The sequence below is a fragment of the Heterodontus francisci genome, chromosome 20, assembly GCF_036365525.1.
Source record: "Heterodontus francisci isolate sHetFra1 chromosome 20, sHetFra1.hap1, whole genome shotgun sequence".
NCBI classification, from domain to species: Eukaryota; Metazoa; Chordata; class Chondrichthyes; order Heterodontiformes; family Heterodontidae; genus Heterodontus; species Heterodontus francisci.
Genome location: NC_090390.1, coordinates 10,888,800 through 10,912,118, shown reverse-complemented (window position 1 = coordinate 10,912,118; position 23,319 = coordinate 10,888,800). Strand labels below are relative to the sequence as shown.

Below are 23,319 nucleotides of genomic sequence, written 5' to 3'. Positions count from 1 at the left end.
GTGAGGAGAGAATCAATCAGTGAGGGGAGAATCAATCAGTGAGGGGAGAATCAATCAGTGAGGGGAGAATCAATCAGTGAGGAGAGAATCAATCAGTGAGGGGAGAATCAATCAGTGAGGGGAGAATCAATCAGTGAGGCGAGAATCAATCAGTGAGGGGAGAATCAATCAGTGAGGAGAGAATCAATCAGTGAGGAGAGAATCAATCAGTGAGGGGAGAATCAATCAGTGAGGGGAGAATCAATCAGTGAGGGGAGAATCAATCAGTGAGGGGAGAATCAATCAGTGAGGAGAGAATCAATCAGTGAGGGGAGAATCAATCAGTGAGGAGAGAATCAATCAGTGAGGGGAGAATCAATCAGTGAGGAGAGAATCAATCAGGGAGGAGAGAATCAATCAGTGAGGAGAGAATCAATCAGTGAGGGGAGAATCAATCAGTGAGGGGAGAATCAATCAGTGAGGAGAGAATCAATCAGTGACGGGAGAATCAATCAGTGGGGAGAGAATCAATCAGTGAGGAGAGAATCAATCAGTGAGGGGAGAATCAATCAGTGAGGGGAGAATCAATCAGTGGGGAGAGAATCAATCAGTGAGGAGAGAATCAATCAGTGAGGAGAGAATCAATCAGTGAGGAGAGAATCAATCAGTGAGGGGAGAATCAATCAGTGGGGAGAGAATCAATCAGTGAGGGGAGAATCAATCAGTGAGGGGAGAATCAATCAGTGGGGAGAGAATCAATCAGTGAGGAGAGAATCAATCAGTGAGGAGAGAATCAATCAGTGAGGGGAGAATCAATCAGTGAGGGGAGAATCAATCAGTGAGGGGAGAATCAATCAGTGGGGAGAGAATCAATCAGGGAGGAGAGAATCAATCAGTGAGGAGAGAATCAATCAGTGAGGAGAGAATCAATCAGTGAGGGGAGAATCAATCAGTGGGGAGAGAATCAATCAGTGAGGGGAGAATCAATCAGTGAGGGGAGAATCAATCAGGGAGGAGAGAATCAATCAGGGAGGAGAGAATCAATCAGTGAGGAGAGAATCAATCAGTGAGGGGAGAATCAATCAGTGGGGAGAGAATCAATCAGTGAGGAGAGAATCAATCAGTGAGGAGAGAATCAATCAGTGAGGGGAGAATCAATCAGTGAGGGGAGAACAATCAGTGAGGGGAGAATCAATCAGTGAGGGGAGAATCAATCAGTGGGGAGACAATCAATCAGTGAGGGGAGAATCAATCAGTGAGGAGAGAATCAATCAGTGAGGAGAGAATCAATCAGTGAGGGGAGAATCAATCAGTGGGGAGAGAATCAATCAGTGAGGGGAGAATCAATCAGTGAGGGGAGAATCAATCAGGGAGGAGAGAATCAATCAGGGAGGAGAGAATCAATCAGTGAGGAGAGAATCAATCAGTGAGGGGAGAATCAATCAGTGAGGAGAGAATCAATCAGTGAGGGGAGAATCAATCAGTGAGGAGAGAATCAATCAGGGAGGAGAGAATCAATCAGGGAGGAGAGAATCAATCAGTGAGGGGAGAATCAATCAGTGAGGAGAGAATCAATCAGGGAGGAGAGAATCAATCAGTGAGGGGAGAATCAATCAGTGAGGAGAGAATCAATCAGTGAGGGGAGAATCAATCAGTGAGGAGAGAATCAATCAGTGAGGGGAGAATCAATCAGTGAGGGGAGAATCAATCAGTGAGGGGAGAATCAATCAGTGAGGGGAGAATCAATCAGTGAGGAGAGAATCAATCAGTGAGGGGAGAATCAATCAGTGAGGAGAGAATCAATCAGTGAGGAGAGAATCAATCAGTGAGGGGAGAATCAATCAGTGAGGGGAGAATCAATCAGTGAGGAGAGAATCAATCAGGGAGGAGAGAATCAATCAGGGAGGAGAGAATCAATCAGTGAGGGGAGAATCAATCAGTGAGGGGAGAATCAATCAGTGAGGGGAGAATCAATCAGTGAGGGGAGAATCAATCAGTGAGGAGAGAATCAATCAGTGAGGGGAGAATCAATCAGTGAGGAGAGAATCAATCAGTGAGGGGAGAATCAATCAGTGAGGAGAGAATCAATCAGTGAGGGGAGAATCAATCAGGGAGGAGAGAATCAATCAGTGAGGGGAGAATCAATCAGGGAGCGGAGAATCAAGCAGGGAGGAGAGAATCAATCAGTGAGGGGAGAATCAATCAGTGAGGGGAGAATCAATCAGTGAGGAGAGAATCAATCAGTGAGGGGAGAATCAATCAGTGAGGGGAGAATCAATCAGGGAGGGGAGAATCAATCAGGGAGGAGAGAATCAATCAGTGAGGGGAGAATCAATCAGTGAGGGGAGAATCAATCAGTGAGGAGAGAATCAATCAGTGAGGGGAGAATCAATCAGTGAGGAGAGAATCAATCAGGGAGGAGAGAATCAATCAGTGAGGGGAGAATCAATCAGTGAGGAGAGAATCAATCAGGGAGGAGAGAATCAATCAGTCAGGGGAGAATCAATCAGTGAGGAGAGAATCAATCAGTGAGGGGAGAATCAATCAGTGAGGAGAGAATCAATCAGTGAGGGGAGAATCAATCAGTGAGGGGAGAATCAATCAGTGAGGGGAGAATCAATCAGTGAGGAGAGAATCAATCAGTGAGGGGAGAATCAATCAGTGAGGGGAGAATCAATCAGTGAGGAGAGAATCAATCAGTGAGGGGAGAATCAATCAGTGAGGGGAGAATCAATCAGTGAGGAGAGAATCAATCAGTGAGGAGAGAATCAATCAGTGAGGGGAGAATCAATCAGTGAGGGGAGAATCAATCAGTGAGGGGAGAATCAATCAGTGAGGAGAGAATCAATCAGTGAGGGGAGAATCAATCAGTGAGGGGAGAATCAATCAGTGAGGAGAGAATCAATCAGTGAGGAGAGAATCAATCAGTGAGGGGAGAATCAATCAGTGAGGAGAGAATCAATCAGTGAGGGGAGAATCAATCAGTGAGGGGAGAATCAATCAGTGAGGAGAGAATCAATCAGGGAGGAGAGAATCAATCAGTGAGGGGAGAATCAATCAGTGAGGAGAGAATCAATCAGGGAGGAGAGAATCAATCAGTGAGGGGAGAATCAATCAGTGAGGAGAGAATCAATCAGTGAGGGGAGAATCAATCAGTGAGGGGAGAATCAATCAGTGAGGGGAGAATCAATCAGTGAGGGGAGAATCAATCAGTGAGGGGAGAATCAATCAGTGAGGGGAGAATCAATCAGTGAGGGGAGAATCAATCAGTGAGGAGAGAATCAATCAGTGAGGAGAGAATCAATCAGTGAGGGGAGAATCAATCAGTGAGGGGAGAATCAATCAGGGAGGAGAGAATCAATCAGGGAGGAGAGAATCAATCAGGGAGGAGAGAATCAATCAGTGAGGGGAGAATCAATCAGTGAGGGGAGAATCAATCAGTGAGGAGAGAATCAATCAGTGAGGGGAGAATCAATCAGTGAGGAGAGAATCAATCAGTGAGGGGAGAATCAATCAGTGAGGAGAGAATCAATCAGTGAGGGGAGAATCAATCAGGGAGGAGAGAATCAAGCAGTGAGGGGAGAATCAATCAGTGAGGGGAGAATCAATCAGTGAGGAGAGAATCAATCAGTGAGGGGAGAATCAATCAGTGAGGAGAGAATCAATCAGTGAGGAGAGAATCAATCAGTGAGGAGAGAATCAATCAGTGAGGAGAGAATGAATCAGTGAGGGGAGAATCAATCAGTGAGGGGAGAATCAATCAGTGAGGGGAGAATCAATCAGTGAGGAGAGAATCAATCAGTGAGGAGAGAATCAATCAGTGAGGAGAGAATGAATCAGTGAGGAGAGAATCAATCAGTGAGGGGAGAATCAATCAGTGAGGAGAGAATCAATCAGTGAGGAGAGAATCAATCAGTGAGGAGAGAATCAATCAGTGAGGGGAGAATCAATCAGTGAGGAGAGAATCAATCAGTGAGGAGAGAATCAATCAGTGAGGGGAGAATCAATCAGTGAGGGGAGAATCAATCAGTGAGGGGAGAATCAATCAGTGAGGGGAGAATCAATCAGTGAGGGGAGAATCAATCAGTGAGGAGAGAATCAATCAGTGAGGGGAGAATCAATCAGTGAGGGGAGAATCAATCAGTGAGGAGAGAATCAATCAGTGAGGAGAGAATCAATCAGTGAGGAGAGAATCAATCAGTGAGGAGAGAATCAATCAGTGAGGAGAGAATCAATCAGTGAGGAGAGAATCAATCAGTGAGGAGAGAATCAATCAGTGAGGAGAGAATCAATCAGTGAGGAGAGAATCAATCAGTGAGGAGAGAATCACTCTGAGGATAGGATCGATCAGTCACTGAAGGGGGCATCAATCAGTGAGCAGAGGATCAATCATTGAGGGTTGGATCAGTGAGGAGAGGATCAATCATTCCAGAGAGGATCAAATTGTGATTCGTTCCTTTTGAGTTATGTTAGTGGGTATATGATGAAAGTAGATAGACAGTCTTGAGCTAGGAAGTGGGGCAATGTTTCTCGGAAGGATTAGTTCCATGCAGGATGGTAAACACGTTGGCATCAACTATTTTGTAGGAACACTTTCAATCCTGGTGGTTTTGTTCACAGTAACAGTTGACCTGCCATAATGAATCAGCAAGGACAGTGAGTATGAGAGGTGGCTATAAATATCTTGAGCTTTCCTTCACAATTTGTAGAGGGAGTCAGGATCAAAAAGATTGTCAGGTTATCTGTCAACCCAGGGAACACTGATTCATCCTCTTCTCGATGTGCAGATTAAATGCATTGTGTGTGCCTGGACTTGGTCGCAGAAAATAAACAAAGTTTTGCTGTTGCAACCATATTCCAATTCGAACCATCTTCCATGAACCTGACAGAGTTCAAACCAAGTTCAAAGTATGAGAGACCAGACAGCGAGAGAGAGAACACAGCGGAGCAAAGCTTTAAAAAGTGCGCCAAAAGGAACAGAGTCGGAGACCAGAGACAGAGAGAAAACAGAAGCGGCAGCAGCGAGAGCGGGAACAGTGGACCTGCTTGACCAACAAAAATCAAAGTGTGACGTCACAGGAGAGCTGGTAAGTGACTGGTGGGTATTTCTTCCGTGTCTCTTTTTTGTTTTGGCCAAGTGATTTAAATCAGGAGATGTCATTACAGGTTAAGAGTACACTTAAATAATTCTTTTTTTAAAAAATACTGAGATCCAAATTAATTAATTAAATAGAATAGAGATGGCTGGACAGGCGATGTGTTGCAGCTGTAGTATGTGGGAGCTGGTGAACGCCGGTGCGATCCACGGTGAACACATCTGCAGCAAGTGCTGGCTGCTCGAGGACCTTCAGCTCAGAGTTGATGAGCTGGAGTCCGAGCTGCAGACACTGCGACACATCAGGGTGGGGGAGAGTTACCTGGACACTGTGTTTCAGGAGACAGTCACACCCCTTAGATTAATTACATCAAATTTGGACCGTGGTCAGGGAAAGGAGGGTGCGACAGCCAGTGAGGCAGGTATGGGGATCCACAATTTAGCTTTGGAGGGGTCTCAGTCAGTGCCCTTATCCAATAGGTATGAGGTCCTTGCTCCCAGCGTGGATGAGGGCACAGACTGTGGGGAGGATGAGCGAACTGACCACAGCACCATGGTTCAGAGTGTCATTCAAGTGGGGGGGAGAAAAGAGAACTGGAGTAGTAATAGGGGATAGCACAGTTGGGGGAATAGATACTGTTCTCTGCAGCAAGTATAGAGAATCCCAAAGGTTATGTTGCCTAGCTGGTGCCAAGGTTAAGGACATCTCTTCTGGGCTGGAGAGGAATTTGGAGAGGGAGGGAAGGATCCAGTTGTCGTGGTCCACATAGGTACCAATGAAATAAGTAGGACTAGGAAAGAGGTTCTGCCGAGGGACTCTGAGCAGCTCGGGGCTAAATTAAAAAGCAGAACCGCAAAGGTAATAATCTCCGGATTACTTCCTGAGCCATGTGCAAATTGGCGTAGGGTAAATAGGATTAGAGAGGTAAATGCATGGCTTAAAGATTGGTGAGGGAGAAATGGGTTCTGATTCATGGGATACTGGCACCAATACTGGAGAAAGAGAAAGCAGTTCCGTTGGGATGGGCTTCACTTGAACCATGCTGGGACCAGTGTCCTGACGACTATACGAGATGTGGGAGGTCCGTGACGCTTCCAGCGTTCCAAATGACTACATCTGCAGGAAATATACCCAGTTGCAGCTCCTCACAGACCGCATGGATCAGTTAGAGCGGCAACTGGATGCACTTAGGAGCATGCAGGTGGCAGAGAGCATCATAGACAGGAGTTTTAGAGAAGTGGTTACACCCAAGGTGCAGGCAGATAGATGGGTGACCGCTAGAAGGGGCAGGCAGTCAGTGCAGGAATCCCCTGTGGCTATCCCCCTCTCTAACAAGTATACCGTTTTGGATATTGTTGGGGGGGATGGCCTATCAGGGGAAAACAACAGCAGTAGCCAGAGCAGTGGCACCACGGCTGGCACTGTTGTTCAGCAGGGAGGGACAAAGCGCAGAAGAGCAATAGTTATAGGGGACTCTATAGTCAGGGGCACAGATAGGCGCTTCTGTGGACGTGAAAGAGACTCCAGGATGGTATGTTGCCTCCCTGGTGCCAGGGTCAAGGATGTCTCTGAACGGACAGGGGGCATTCTGAAGGGGGAGGGTGAACAGCCAGAGGTTGTGGTACACATCGGTACCAAGGACATGGGCAGGAAGAGTGACGAGGTCCTGCAGGGGGAGTTTAGGGAGTTAGGTAGAAAGTTAAAAGACAGGACCTCTAGGGTTGTAATCTCGGGATTTCTCCCTGTGCCACGTGCCAGTGAGGCTAGAAATAGGAAGATAGTGCAGCTAAACACGTGGCTGAACAGCTGGTGTAGAAGGGAGGATTTCAGATATCTGGATCATTCGGATCTCTTCAGGGACAGGTGGGACCCGTACAAGAAGGACGGGTTGCATCTAAACTGGAGGGGCACAAATATCCTGGCTGCGAGGTTTGCTAGCATCACTCGGGAGGGTTTAAACTAGAGTGGCAGGGGGGTGGGAACCAGAGCAGTAGGACAGCAAGTGAAATAAATGAGGGGGAACTAGTAGATAAGGACAGTAAGACTAAGAGGAAGAGCAGGCAGGGAGATGTTGCTGAGCACAGCGGGACTGGTGGTCTGAAGTGCATTTGTTTCAATGCGAGAAGTATAACAGGTAAAGCAGATGAACTCAGAGCTTGGATTAGTACTTGGATCTATGATGTTGTTGCTATTATAGAGACTTGGTTGAGGGAAGGACAGGATTGGCAGCTAAATGTTCCGGGATTTAGAAGCTTCAGGCGGGATAGAGGGGGATGTAAAAGGGGTGGGGGAGTTGCATTACTGGTTAAGGAGAATATCACAGCTGTACTGCGGGAGGACACCTCGGAGGGGTCATGCAGCGAGGCAATATGGGTGGAGCTCAGGAATAGGGAAGGGTGCAGTCACGATGTTGGGGGTTTTCTACAGGCCTCCCAACAGCCAGCGGGAGGTAGAGGAGCAGATATGTAGACAGATTTTGGAAAGATGTAAAGGTAACAGGGTTGTCGTGGTGGGTGATTTTAACTTCCCTAAACTGACTGGGACTCACTTAGTGCTAGGGGCTTGGATGGGGCAGAATTTGTAAGGAGCATCCAGGAGAGCTTCTTGAAACAATATGTAGATAGTCCAACTAGGGATGGACCTGGTATTGGGGAATGAGCCCGGCCAAGTGGTCGAAGTCTCAGTAGGGGAGCATTTCGAGAACAGCGCCCATAATTCCGTAAGTTTTAAGGTACTTGTGGATAAGGATAAGAGTAGTCCTCGGGTGAAGGTGCTAAATTGGGGGAAGGCTAATTATAACAATATTAGGCAGGAACTGAAGAATTTAGACTGGGGGGGGCGTTGCTGTTTGAGGGTAGATCAACATCTGATATGTGGGAGTCTTTCAAACGTCAGTTGATTAGAATCCAGGACCGGCATGTTCCTGTGAGGAAGAAGGATAAGTTTGGCAAGTTTCGGGAACCTTGGATAACGCGGGATATGTGAGCCTAGTCAAAAAGAAAAAGGAAGCATTCGTAAGGGCTAGAAGGCTGGGAACAGGCGAAGTCCTTCAGGAATATAAAGACAGTAGGAAGGAACTTAAGCAAGGAGTCAGGAGGGCTAAAAGGGGTCATGAAAAGTCATTGGCAAACAAGATTAAGGAGAATCCCAAGGCTTTTTATACATTTATAAAGGGCAAGAGGGTAACCAGGGAAAGGGATGGCCCACTCAAGGACAGAGGAGGGAATCTGTGTGTGGAGCCAGAAGAAATGGGTGAGGTACTAAATGAGTACTTTGCATCAGTATTCACCAAAGAGAAGGACTTGGTGGATGATGAGTCTAGGGAAGGGACTGTAGATAGTCTGGGTCATGTCGTTATCAAAAAGGAGGAGGTGTTGGGCGTCTTGCAAAGCATTAAGGTAGATAAGTCCCCAGGGCCTGATGGGATCTACCCCAGAATACTGAGGGAGGCAAGGGAAGAAATTGCTGGGGCCTTAACAGAAATCTTTGTACCCTCATTGGCTACAGGTGAGGTCCCAGAGGACTGGAGAATAGCCAATGTTGTTCCTTTGTTTAAGAAGGGTAGCAAGTATAATCCAGGAAATTATAGGCCGGTGAGCCTTACGTCAGTGGTAGGGAAATTATTAGAGAGGATTCTTCGGGACAGGATTTACTCCCATTTGGAAACAAATGAACTTATTAGCGAGAGGCAGCATGGTTTTGTGAAGGGGAGGTTGTGTCTCACTAACTTGATTGAGTTTTTTGAGGAAGTAACGAAGATGATTGATGAAGGAAGGGCAGTGGATGTTATCTATATGGACTTCAGTAAAGCCTTTGACAAGGTCCCTCATGGCAGACTGGTACAAAAGTGAAGTCACACGGGATCAGAGGTGAGCTGGCAAGATGGATACAGAACTGGCTCTGTCATAGAAGACAGAGGGTAACAGTGGAAGGGTGCTTTTCTGAATGGAGGGCTGTGACTAGTGGTGTTGTGCAGGGATCAGTGCTGGGACCTTTGCTGTTTGTAGTATATATAAATGATTTGGAGGAAAATGTAGCTGGTCTGATTAGTAAGTTTGCGAACGACACAAAGGTTGGTGGAGTTGCGGATAGTGATGAGGATTGTCAGAGGATACAGCAGGATATAGATCAGTTGGAGACTTGGGCGGAGAAATGGCAGATGGAGTTTAATCCAGACAAATGTGAGGTAATGCATTTTGGAAGGTCTAATACAGGTGGGAAGTATACAGTAAATGGCAGAACCCTTAGGAGTATTGACAGGCAGAGAGATCTGGGTGTACAGGTCCACAGGTCACTGAAAGTGGCAACGCAGGTGGATAAGGTAGTCAAGAAGGCATACGGCATGCTTGCCTTCATTGGTCGGGGCATAGAGTATAAAAATTGGCAAGTCATGCTGCAGCTGTACAGAACCCTAGTTAGGCCACACTTAGAATATTGCATGCAATTCTGGTCGCCTCACTACCAGAAGGACGTGGAGGCTTTGGAGAGGGTACAGAAGAGGTTTACCAGGATGTTGCCTGGACTGGAGGGCATTAGCTATGAGGAGAGGTTGGATAAACTCGGATTGTTTTCACTGGAACGACGGAGGTGGAGGGGCGACATGATAGAGGTTTACAAAGTTATGAGTGGCATGGACAGAGTGGATAGTCAGAAGCTTTTCCCTAGGGTGGAAGAGTCAGTTACTAGGGGACATAGGTTTAAGGTGCGAGGGGCAAAGTTTAGAGGGGATGTGCGAGGCAAATTCTTTACACAGAGGGTGGTGAGTGCCTGGAACTTGCTGCCAGGGGAGGTGGTGGAAGCAGGTACGATAGCGACGTTTAAGAGGCATCTTGACAAATACATGAATAGGATGGGAATAGAGGGAGACGCTCCCCGGAAGTGCAGAAGGTTTTAGTTTAGACAGGCATCAAGATCGGCGCAGGCTTAGAGGGCCGAATGGCCTGTTCCTGTGCTGTACTGTTCTTTGTTCATATGCCTTCTTAGTCACCTTACCGACTGTCCTACTACCTTCAGGTATCTGTGGACATACACTCCAAGGTCCCTCACTTCCTCTACACCTCTCAGTATCCTCCCATTTATTGTGTATTCCTTTGCCTTGTTTGACCTCCCCAAATGCATCACCTCACACTTCTCCGGGTTAAAATTAATTTGCCACTTTCTGCCACCTGACCAGTCCACTGATCTCTTCCTGCAGTCTACAGCTATCCTTTTCGCTATCAACCACGTGGCCAATTTTTGTGTTGTCTGCAACTTCTTGATCAGTCCTCCGATATTTATGTCCAAATTATTAATATATACCACAAAAAGCAGGGGACCCAGCACTGAGCCCTGCGGAACCCCACTGGAAACAGCCTTTCAGTCATAAAAATATCTGTCAACAATTACCCTTTGTTCCCTGCCACTGAGCCATCTGGAAACTGGTGTTATGTTTGTGGATAACGTCATCGAGGGGCATGATGTAGATGAGAAGTAGAAGAGGACCAAAGATTGATGGTTAGGGGACACCAGAGGTAATGGTGCACTGGCAGAAAGAGAAGCTAGTGCAGCTGATTCTCTGTCTACGCTGAGAAAGCTAAGAATGAAAACAGGTGAGAGCAGTTGCACCCAGCTGGACGACAGTGGAGAGGAGAGGTGCTGGAGGAAGATGGTGTAGTCAACTGTGTCAAAGGCTGCAGACAAGTTGAGAAGGATGAGGAGGGAACATTTACATTTGTCGCAGATGCCTCGGATGTCATTTGTGCCTTTGATAAGAGCTGTTTTGGTACTCTGGCATGGATACAAACAAAGAGCTCTGGAAAAGATGGACTTGGGTGGTGAAAAGGACTTTGGCGAGGAAAGGGAGTTTGCAAGGGCAAAGGAGTCAAGGAAGGGCTTCTTGATGAGAGGGCTAATGACAGCAGATTTGAAGGGGAAGGGGACAGTTCCTGAGGAGAGAAAATAGTCAACAATACGAGTTAACATAGGGTCAGGAGGAAAGTTGACTGAGGTTAAACAGAGTTCAATGTATGAACTTGACTAAGTTACTCACCTTCAGGACTTTAGAAGATTCATCTTTCTCTTCCACAGTTTCAAGTTCAGGTTCCCCAAGCCATTCAGGTGGTATCAATGAAGAAGTACTCTCGATAATCTTGTTCTCAGTCTGTTAATAAAAAAAAGAAATTATAGTAAGAGAGAGAACAAAATCAGAAAGAAAGTGGTTATAGAGGACAAGGTAGCATTGAGTGTAGGAGAGAGATAAAAGAGAAAAAACACGAGCGCTTGAGAAAGAGAATGAGTGAGAGAAAGGAGAGAATGAGCGAGACAAAGGAGACAGAAAAATAGAGAATGACAGAAGCCAAGGAGATAGAAAGGAAAAAAGGGAAAGAAAAAGAAGAGAACGCGAGACAAGTCAGAGAGAAGATAAAGGAGTGTGAGACAAAGGGGAGAGGAGAGAGGCAAGGAAGGAGAGACAAGATGAGATAGAGAGACAAAGGACAGAGAGGGAGACAAAGGAGATGCAAAGGAGAATGTAACAGAAACAGCCAAATGGAAAGAGGCATAGACCTGAGTGAAGTAAAGAGAAAGAATCAAGAGAGAAAAGAAAGAGAAATGAAAGAAAAAGAGAAAGAAAAGAGAGAGGGTAAAGTGGGACAGAGGAGTGTGATCAAGAGATAGATAGAGAGAAAAATAAGAAAAAAGGAGCATGCAAAAGGTGGGAAAGATGGGAGAGAGACACAGACAATGCAGAGAGAAGGGAGAGATGAAAGCAAGACAGAAATAATAGAGACAGAGTGAAAGGAAAGACAGAGACAAAAGATGAGGAACAGATAATGGAATCAGAGAATCATAGTGTGGTCACAGCCAACAGGAAGCCATTAGGCCCATCATGACCGTGCCACTTTACAACAGTAAGTCAGTGAGAATCACTGACCCTGCCTTTGCCCCATCGCCCTGCAAATTTCTTTTCGGGTTATTATCCAATTCCTTCTGAAAGCGCAATTGAATCTGCCTCCACCATACAGTCAGGCAGTGCATTCCAGCTCCAAACTACTGGCTGCATAAAAAAATGAGTAGATTAGAGAGATACAGGTGCACAGAGATATAGGTAAAAGAGAGAGACAGAGATGAGTAGGTTAGAGAGATGGGGGTGTGAGAGAGAAAGGGAGATGAGTATGTTCAAGAGTAATAGGTATGAGAGAGATATGTTAGAGAGATACAGCTGTGAGAGAGATCAGTATGTTAGATACAGCTGAGAGAGATGAGTATGTTAGAGAGAAACGTGTGTGAGAGGGAGAGAGCGATCAATATGTTAGAGGGATATGGGTGACAAAGAGAGATGAGTAGTTAGTGAGATGTGGGAGTGTGAGAGAGATGATTACTTTGGAGAGAAACGGGTGCGAGAGATTGATGAGTAGGTCAGAGAGATATGGGTGAGAAATAGCAAGATGCGTAGGTTAAAGCGATACGAGTGAGTGAGAGGGATGACTATGTTAGAGAAATACTGGTGTGTGACAGAGAGATCATTATGTTAGAGAGATACTGGTGTGTGAGAGAGAGACGATTATGTTAGAGTCATACGGTTGTGTGAGAGAGTTGAGAATGTTAGACAGATACGGGAGTATGAGAGAGAGAGATGAGAATGTCAGAAAGATATGGGTGTCTGAGAGAGAGAGATGAGTATGTTAGAGAGATACGGGTGTGTGAGAGGGAGATGAGAATGTTAGAAAGATACGGGTGTATGAGAGAGAGTTGAGAAAGTTAGAAAGATACGGGTGTATGAGAGAGAGTTGAGAATGTTGGAAAGATAAGGGTGTATGAGAGAGAGTTGAGAATGTTAGAAAGATAAGGGTGGATGAGAGAGAGATGAGAATGTTAGAAAGATAAGGGTGTCTGAGAGAGAGATGAGAAAGTTAGAGAGATAAGAGTGTACGAGAGAGAGTTGAGAGTGTTAGAAAGATAAAGGTGTATGAAAGAGAGATGAGAATGATAGAGAGATAAGGGGGTATGAGAGAGAGAAAAGGGTGTATGAGAGAGTAATGAGAATGTTAGAAAGATAAGGGTGCATGAGAGAGAGTTGAGAATGTTACAGAGTTAAGGGTGCAAGAGAGAGAGATGAGAATGTTAGAAAGATAAGGGTGAATGAGAGACAGATGAGAATGTTAGAGAGATAAGGGTGCATGAGAGAGAGATGAGAATGTTAGAGAGATAAGGGTGTATGAGAGAGAGATGAGAATGTTCGAGAGATAAGGGTGTATGAGAGAGAGATGAGAATGTTAGAGAGATAAGGGCGGATGAGAGAGAGAGATGAATATGTTAGAGAGATAAGAGTGCACGAGAGAGAGTTGAGAGTGTTAGAAAGATAAAGGTGTATGAGAGAGAGATGAGAATGTTAGAGAGATAAGGGTGTATGAGAGAGAAATGAGAATGTTCGAGAGATAAGGGTGTATGAGAGAGAAATGAGAATGTTCGAGAGATAAGGGTGTATGAGAGAGAGATGAGAATGATAGAGAGATAAGGGTGTATGAGAGAAAGATGAGTATGAAAGAGAGATAAGGGTGTATGAGAGAGAGATGAGAATGCTAGAAAGATAAGGGTGCATGAGAGAGAGATGAGAATGAAAGAGAGATAAGGGTGTATGAGAGAGAGATGAGAATGTTAGAAAGATAAGGGTGTATGAGAGAGAGATGAGAATGATAAAGAGATAAGGGTGTATGAGAGAGAGATGAGAATGATAGAGAGATAAGGGTGTATGAGAGAGAGATGAGAATGTGAGAACGATCAGGGTGCATGAGAGAGAGATGAGAATGATAGAGAGATAAGGGTGTATGAGAGAGAGATGAGAATGTTCGAAAGATAAGGGTGTATGAGAGAGAGATGAGAATGTTAGAAAGATAAGGGTGTATGAGAGAGAGATGAGAAAGTTAGAAAGATAAGGGTGCATGAGAGAGAGATGAGAATGATAGAGAGATAAGGGTGTATGAGAGAGAGATGAGAATGTTAGAAAGAAAAGGGTGTATGAGAGAGTGATGAGAATGTTAGAAAGATAGGGGTGTATGAGAGAGAGTTGACAATGTTAGAAAGATAAGGGTGTATGAGAGAGAGATGAGAATGATAGAAAGATCAGGGTGTATGAGAGAGAGATGAGAATGATTGAGAGATAACGGTGCATGAGAGAGTGATGAGAATGATAGAAAAATAAGGGTGTATGAGAGAGAGATGAGAATGTTAAAAAGAAAAGGGTGTATGAGAGAGTGATGAGAATGTTAGAAAGACAAGGGATTATGAGAGAGAGATGAGAATGAGAGAGAGATAAGGGTGTATGAGGGAGAGATGAGAATATTAGAAAGATAAAGGTGTATGAAAGAGAGATGAGAATGATAGAGAGATAAGGGGGTATGAGAGAGAGAAAAGGGTGTATGAGAGAGTGATGAGAATGTTAGAAAGATAAGGGTGCATGAGAGAGAGTTGAGAATGTTACAGAGTTAAGGGTGCAAGAGAGAGAGATGAGAATGTTAGAAAGATAAGGGTGAATGAGAGACAGATGAGAATGTTAGAGAGATAAGGGTGCATGAGAGAGAGATGAGAATGTGAGAGAGATAAGGGTGTATGAGAGAGAGATGAGAATGTTAGAGAGATAAGGGCGTATGAGAGAGAGAGATGAATATGTTAGAGAGATAAGAGTGTACGAGAGAGAGTTGAGAGTGTTAGAAAGATAAAGGTGTATGAGAGAGAGATGAGAATGTTAGAGAGATAGGGTGTATGAGAGAGAGATGAGAATGATAGAGAGATAAGGGTGTATGAGAGAAAGATGAGTATGAAAGAGAGATAAGGGTGTATGAGAGAGAGATGAGAATGATAGAGAGATAAGGGTGTATGAGAGAAAGATGAGTAAAAAAGAGAGATAAGGGTGTATGAGAGAGAGATGCGAATGTTAGAAAGATAAGGGTGCATGAGAGAGAGATGAGAATGAAAGAGAGATAAGAGTGTATGAGAGAGAGATGAGAATGTTAGAAAGATAAGGGTGTATGAGAGAGAGATGAGAATGATAAAGAGATAAGGGTGTATGAGAGAGAGATGAGAATGATAGAGAGATAAGGGTGTATGAGAGAGAGATGAGAATGTTAGAAAGATAAGGGTGTCTGACAGAGTGATGAGAATGTTAGAGAGATAAGGGTGTATGAGAGAGAGATCAGAATGATAGAGAGATAAGGATGTATGAGAGAGTGATGAGAATGTCAGAGAGATAAGGGTGTATGAGAGAGCGATGAGAATGATAGAGAGATAAAGGTGTATGAGAGAGAGATGAGAATGTTAGAGAGATAAGGGTGTATGAGAGAGCGATGAGAATGATAGATAAATAAGGGTGTATGAGAGAGTGATGAGAATGTTAGAAAGATAAGGGTGTTTGAGAGAGAGATGAGAATGATAGAGAGATAAGGGTGTATGAGAGAGAGATGAGAATGATAGAGAGATAAGGGTGTATGAGAGAGAGTTGAGAATGATTGAGAAAAAAGGGTGCATGAGAGAGTGATGAGAATGATAGAGAGATAAGGGTGTATGAGAGAGAGATGAGAATGATCGAGAGATAAGGGTGTATGAGAGAGAGATGAGAATGTTAGAAAGATAAGGGTGTATGAGAGAGAGATGAGAATGATAGAGAGATAAGGGTGTATGAGAGAAAGATGAGTATGAAAGAGAGATAATGGTGTATGAGAGAGAGATGAGAATGATAGAAAGATAAGGGTGCATGAGAGAGAGATGAGAATGAAAGAGAGATAAGAGTGTATGAGAGAGAGATGAGAATGATAGAGAGATAAGGGTGTATGAGAGAGAGATGAGAATGTGAGAACGATCAGGGTGTATGAGAGGGAGATGAGAATAATAGAGAGATAAGGGTGTATGAGAGAGAGATGAGAATGTTCGAAAGATAAGGGTGTATGAGAGAGAGATGAGAATGTTAGAAAGATAAGGGTGTATGAGAGAGAGATGAGAAAGTTAGAAAGATAAGGGTGTATGAGAGAGAGATGAGAATGTTAGGATGATAAGGGTGTACGAGAGAGAGATGAGAATGATAGAGAGATAAGGGTGTATGAGAGAGAGATGAGAATGATAGAGAGATAAGGGTGTATGAGAGAGAGATGAGAATGTTAAAAAGAAAAGGGTGTATGAGAGAGTGATGAGAATGTTCGAAAGATAAGGGTATATGAGAGAGAGATGAGAATGAAGAGAGAAAAGGGTGTATGAGAGAGAGATGAGAATGTTAGAAAGATACGGGTGTATGAGAGAGAGATGAGAATGAGAGAGAGATAAGGGTGTATGAGAGAGAGATGAGAATGTTAGAAAGATAAGGGTGTATGAGAGAGACATGAGAATGATAGAGAGATCAGGGTGTATGAGAGAGAGATGAGAATGTTAGAAAGATAAGGGTGTATGAGAGAGAGATGAAAATGATAGAGAGATAAGGGTGTATGAGAGAGAGATGAGAATGTTAGAATGATAAGGGTGTATGAGAGAGAGATGAGATTGTTAGAAAGATAAGGGTGTATGAGAGAGTGATGAGAATGATAGAGAGATAAGGGTGTATGAGAGAGAGATGAGAATGATAGAGAGATAAGGGTGTATGACAGAGAGATGAGAATGATAGAAAGATAAGGGTGTATGAGAGAGTGATGAGAATGTTGGAGAGGTAAGGGTGTATGAGAGAGAGAAGAGAATGATAGAAAGATAAGGGTGTATGAGAGAGAGATGAGAATGTTAGAAAGATAAGGGTGTATGAGAGAGAGATGAGAATGACAGAGAGATAAGGGTGTATGAGAGAGAGATGAGAATGTGAGAAAGATAAGGGTGTATGAGAGAGAGATGAGAATGATAGAGAGATAAGGGTGGATGAGAGAGAGATGAGAATGATAGAGAGATAAGGGTGGATGAGAGAGAGATGAGAATGTTAGAAAGATAAGGGTGTATGAGAGAGTGATGAGAACGATAGAGAGATAAGGGTGTATGAGAGAGAGTTGAGAATGATTGAGAGATAAGGATGTATGAGAGAGAGATGAGAATGTTAGAAAGATAAGGGTGTTTGAGAGAGAGATGAGAATGACAGAGAGATAAGGGTGGATGAGAGAGAGAGATGAGAATGTTAGAGATAAGGGTGCATGAGAGAGAGATGAGAATGATTGAGAGATAAGGATGTATGAGAGAGAGATGAGAATGTTAGAAAGATAAGGGTGTTTGAGAGAGAGATGAGAATGACAGAGAGATAAGGGTGGATGAGAGAGAGAGATGAGAATGTTAGAATGATAAGGGAGTATGAGAGAGAGATGAGAATGATAGAGAGATAAGGGTGTATGAGAGAGAGATGAGAATGATAGAGAGATAAGGGTGTATGAGAGGGTGATGAGAATGATAGAGAGATAAGGGTGTATGACAGAGTGATGAGAATGTTAGAGAGATAAGGGTGTATGAGAGAGAGATGAGAATGATCGAGAGATAAGGGTGTATGAGAGAGAGATGAGAATGTTAGAAAGATAAGGGTGTATGAGAGAGAGATGAGAATGATAAAGAGATAAGGGTGTATGAGAGAGAGATGAGAATGATAGAGAGATAAGGGTGTATGAGAGAGAGATGAGAATGTTAGAAAGATCAGGGTGTATGAGAGAGAGATGAGAATGATAGAGAGATAAGGGTGTATGAGAGAGAGAGATGAGAATGTTAGAATGATAAGGGTGTATGAGAGAGTGATGAGAATGATAGAGAGATCAGGGTGTATGAGAGAGAATTGAGAATGATTGAGAAATAAGGGTGCATGAGAGAGTGATGAGAATGATAGAGAGATAAGGGTGTATGAGAGAGTGATGAGAATGTTAGAGAGATAAGGGTGTATGAGAGAGAGATGAGAATGTTAGAAAGATAAGGGTGTATGAGAGAGAGATGAGAATGTTAGGAAGATAAGGATGCATGAGAGAGAGATGAGAATGATAGAGAGATAAGGGTGCATGAGAGAGAGATGAGAATGTTAGAAAGATAAGGGTGTATGAGAGTGAGATGAGAATGATAGAGAGATAAGGGTGTATGAGAGAGAGATGAGAATGTTAGAAAGATCAGGGTGTGTGAGAGAGAGATGAGAATGATAGAGAGATAAGGGTGTATGAGAGAGAGAGATGAGAATGTTAGAATGATAAGGGTGTATGAGAGAGTGATGAGAATGATAGAGAGATAAGGGTGTGTGAGAGAGAGATGAGAATGTTAGAAAGAAAAGGGTGCATGAGAGAGTGATGAGAATGTTAGAAAGATAAGGGTGTATGAGAGAGAGATGAGAATGATAGAGAGATAAGGGTGTATGAGAGAGAAATGAGAATGTTCGAAAGATAAGGGTGCATGAGAGAGAGATGAGAATTTTAGACAGATAAGGGTGTATGAGAGAGTGATGAGAAAGTTAGAAAGATAAGGGTGTATGACAGAGAGATGAGAATGTTAGAATGATAAGTGTGTATGAGAGAGAGATGAGAATGATAGAGAGATAAGGGTGTATGAGACAGAGATGAGAATGATAGAGAGATAAGGGTGTATGAGAGAGCGATGAGAATGTTAAAAAGCTAAGGGTATATGAGAGAGAGATGAGAATGTTAGAAAGATAAGGGTGTCTGACAGAGTGATGAGAATGTTAGAGAGATAAGGGTGTATGAGAGAGAGATCAGAATGATAGAGAGATAAAGGTGTATGAGAGAGAGATGAGAATGTTAGAGAGATAAGGGTGTATGAGAGAGCGATGAGAATGATAGATAAATAAGGGTGTATGAGAGAGTGATGAGAATGTTAGAAAGATAAGGGTGTTTGAGAGAGAGATGAGAATGATAGAGAGATAAGGGTGTATGAGAGAGAGATGAGAATGTCAGAAAGATAAGGGTGTATGAGAGAGTGATGAGAATGATAGAGAGATAAGGGTGTATGAGAGAGAGTTGAGAATGATTGAGAAAAAAGGGTGCATGAGAGAGTGATGAGAATGATAGAGAGATAAGGGTGTATGAGAGAGAGATGAGAATGATCGAGAGATAAGGGTGTATGAGAGAGAGATGAGAATGTTAGAAAGATAAGGGTGTATGAGAGAGAGATGAGAATGATAGAGAGATAAGGGTGTATGAGAGAAAGCTGAGTATGAAAGAGAGATAAGGGTGTATGAGAGAGAGATGAGAATGTTAGAAAGATAAGGGTGCATGAGAGAGAGATGAGAATGAAAGAGAGATAAGAGTGTATGAGAGAGAGATGAGAATGTTAGAAAGATAAGGGTGTATGAGAGAGAGATGAGAATGATAAAGAGATAAGGGTGTATGAGAGAGAGATGAGAATGATAGAGAGATAAGGGTGTATGAGAGAGAGATGAGAATGTGAGAACGATCAGGGTGTATGAGAGAGAGATGAGAATGATAGAGAGATAAGGGTGTATGAGAGAGAGATGAGAATGTTCGAAAGATAAGGGTGTATGAGAGAGAGATGAGAATGTTAGAAAGATAAGGGTGTATGAGAGAGAGATGAGAAAGTTAGAAAGATAAGGGTGTATGAGAGAGAGATGAGAATGTTAGGATGATAAGGGTGTATGAGAGAGAGATGAGAATGATAGAGGGATAAGGGTGTATGAGAGAGAGATGAGAATGATAGAGAGTTAAGGGTGTATGAGAGAGATGAGAATGTTAAAAAGAAAAGGGTGTATGAGAGAGTGATGAGAATGTTCGAAAGATAAGGGTATATGAGAGAGAGATGAGAATGAAGAGAGAAAAGGGTGTATGAGAGAGAGATGAGAATGTTAGAAAGATACGGGTGTATGAGAGAGAGATGAGAATGAGAGAGAGATAAGGGTGTATGAGAGAGAGATGAGAATGATCGAGAGATAAGGGTGCATGAGAGAGAGATGAGAATGTTAGAAAGATAAGTGTGTATGAGAGTGAGATGAGAATGATAGAGAGATAAGGGTGTATGAGAGAGAGATGAGAATGTTAGAAAGATCAGGGTGTGTGAGAGAGAGATGAGAATGATAGAGAGATAAGGGTGTATGAGAGAGAGAGATGAGAATGTTAGAATGATAAGGGTGTATGAGAGAGTGATGAGAATGATAGAGAGATAAGGGTGTGTGAGAGAGAGATGAGAATGTTAGAAAGAAAAGGGTGTATGAGAGAGTGATGAGAATGTTAGAAAGATAAGGGTGTATGAGAGAGAGATGAGAATGATAGAGAGATAAGGGTGTATGAGAGAGAGATGAGAATGTTAGAAAGAAAAGGGTGTATGAGAGAGTGATGAGAATGTTAGAAAGATAAGGGTGTATGAGAGAGAGATGAGAATGATAGAGAGATAAGGGTGTATGAGAGAGAGATGAGAATGTTAGAAAGATAAGGGTGTATGAGAGAGAGATGAGAATGATCGAGAGATAAGGGTGTATGAGAGAGAGATGAGAATGTTAGAAAGATAAGAGTGTATGAGAGAGAGATGAGAAAGATAGAGAGATAAGGGTGCATGAGAGAGAGATGAGAATGATAGAGAGATAAGAGTGTATGAGAGAGAGATGAGAATGATAGAGAGATAAGGGTGTATGAGAGAGAGATGAGAATGTTCGAAAGATAAGGGTGTATGAGAGAGAGATGAGAATGTTAGAAAGATAAGGGTGTATGAGAGAGAGATGAGAATGTTAGACAGATAAGGGTGTATGAGAGAGTGATGAGAAAGTTAGAAAGATAAGGGTGTATGACAGAGAGATGAGAATGTTAGAATGATAAGTGTGTGAGAGAGAGATGAGAATGATAGAGAGATAAGGGTGTATGAGAGAGAGATGAGAATGATAGAGAGATAAGGGTGTATGAGAGAGAGATGAGAATGTTAAAAAGAAAAGGGTGCATGAGAGAGTGATGAGAATGTTAGAAAGCTAAGGGTATATGAGAGAGAGATGAGAATGATAGAGAGATAAGGATGTATGAGAGAGTGATGAGAATGTCAGAGAGATAAGGGTGTATGAGAGAGCGATGAGAATGATAGAGAGATAAAGGTGTATGAGAGAGAGATGAGAATGTTAGAGAGATAAGGGTGTATGAGAGAGCGATGAGAATGATAGATAAATAAGGGTGTATGAGAGAGTGATGAGAATGTTAGAAAGATAAGGGTGTTTGAGAGAGAGATGAGAATGATAGAGAGATAAGGGTGCATGAGAGAGAGATGAGAATGTCAGAAAGATAAGGGTGTATGAAAGAGTGATGAGAATGATACAGAGATAAGGGTGTATGAGAGAGAGTTGAGAATGATTGAGAAAAAAGGGTGCATGAGAGAGTGATGAGAATGATAGAGAGTTAAGGGTGTATGAGAGAGAGATGAGAATGATCGAGTGATAAGGGTGTATGAGAGAGAGATGAGAATGTTATAAAGATAAGGGTGTATGAGAGAGAGATGAGAATGATAGAGAGATAAGGGTGTATGAGAGAAAGATGAGTATGAAAGAGAGATAAGGGTGTATGAGAGAGAGATGAGAATGTTAGAAAGATAAGGGTGCATGAGAGAGAGATGAGAATGAAAGAGAGATAAGAGTGTATGAGAGAGAGATGAGAATGTTAGAAATATAAGGGTGTATGAGAGAGAGATGAGAATGATAAAGAGATAAGGGTGTATGAGAGAGAGATGAGAATGATAGAGAGATAAGGGTGTATGAGAGAGAGATGAGAATGTTAGAAAGATAAGGGTGTATGAGAGAGAGATGAGAATGTTCGAAAGATAAGGGTGTATGAGAGAGAGATGAGAATGATAGAGAGATAAGGATGTATGAGAGAGTGATGAGAATGTCAGAGAGATAAGGGTGTATGAGAGAGCGATGAGAATGATAGAGAGATAAAGGTGTATGAGAGAGAGATGAGAATGTTAGAGAGATAAGGGTGTATGAGAGAGCGATGAGAATGATAGATAAATAAGGGTGTATGAGAGAGTGATGAGAATGTTAGAAAGATAAGGGTGTTTGAGAGAGAGATGAGAATGATAGAGAGATAAGGGTGCATGAGAGAGAGATGAGAATGTCAGAAAGATAAGGGTGTATGAAAGAGTGATGAGAATGATACAGAGATAAGGGTGTATGAGAGAGAGTTGAGAATGATTGAGAAAAAAGGGTGCATGAGAGAGTGATGAGAATGATAGAGAGTTAAGGGTGTATGAGAGAGAGATGAGAATGATCGAGTGATAAGGGTGTATGAGAGAGAGATGAGAATGTTATAAAGATAAGGGTGTATGAGAGAGAGATGAGAATGATAGAGAGATAAGGGTGTATGAGAGAAAGATGAGTATGAAAGAGAGATAAGGGTGTATGAGAGAGAGATGAGAATGTTAGAAAGATAAGGGTGCATGAGAGAGAGATGAGAATGAAAGAGAGATAAGAGTGTATGAGAGAGAGATGAGAATGTTAGAAATATAAGGGTGTATGAGAGAGAGATGAGAATGATAAAGAGATAAGGGTGTATGAGAGAGAGATGAGAATGATAGAGAGATAAGGGTGTATGAGAGAGAGATGAGAATGTTAGAAAGATAAGGGTGTATGAGAGAGAGATGAGAATGTTCGAAAGATAAGGGTGTATGAGAGAGAGATGAGAATGTTAGACAGATAAGGGTGTATGAGAGAGAGATGAGAATGTTAAAAAGAAAAGGGTGTATGAGAGAGTGATGAGAATGTTCGAAAGATAAGGGTATATGAGAGAGAGATGAGAATGAAGAGAGAAAAGGGTGTATGAGAGAGAGATGAGAATGTTAGAAAGATACGGGAGTATGAGAGAGAGATGAGAATGAGAGAGAGATAAGGGTGTATGAGAGAGAGATGAGAATGATAGAGAGATAAGGGTGCATGAGAGAGAGATGAGAATGTTAGAAAGATAAGTGTGCATGAGAGTGAGATGAGAATGATAGAGAGATAAGGGTGTATGAGAGAGAGATGAGAATGTTAGAAAGATCAGGGTGTGTGAGAGAGAGATGAGAATGATAGAGAGATAAGGGTGTATGAGAGAGAGAGATGAGAATGTTAGAATGATAAGGGTGTATGAGAGAGTGATGAGAATGATAGAGAGATAAGGGTGTGTGAGAGAGAGATGAGAATGTTAGAAAGAAAAGGGTGTATGAGAGAGTGATGAGAATGTTAGAAAGATAAGGGTGTATGAGAGAGAGATGAGAATGATAGAGAGATAAGGGTGTATGAGAGAGATGAGAATGTTAGAAAGATAAGGGTGTATGAGAGAGAGATGAGAATGATCGAGAGATA

At 42.9% G+C, this 23,319-nt stretch overlaps 1 protein-coding gene across 3 annotated transcripts in view; it reads right to left on the bottom strand.

Annotated features, from left to right (window-relative positions):
* The window catches only part of LOC137380898 (DPY30 domain-containing protein 1-like), a 597,603-nt gene that overhangs the window by 12,218 nt on the left and 562,066 nt on the right, over nt 1-23,319 (bottom strand). For all 3 annotated transcript variants that reach the window (XM_068053301.1, XM_068053303.1, XM_068053302.1), the window contains exon 5: nt 11,104-11,214. In XM_068053301.1, coding sequence (XP_067909402.1) covers nt 11,104-11,214 — 111 coding nt within the window. The remainder of the gene's footprint in view (nt 1-11,103; nt 11,215-23,319) is intronic.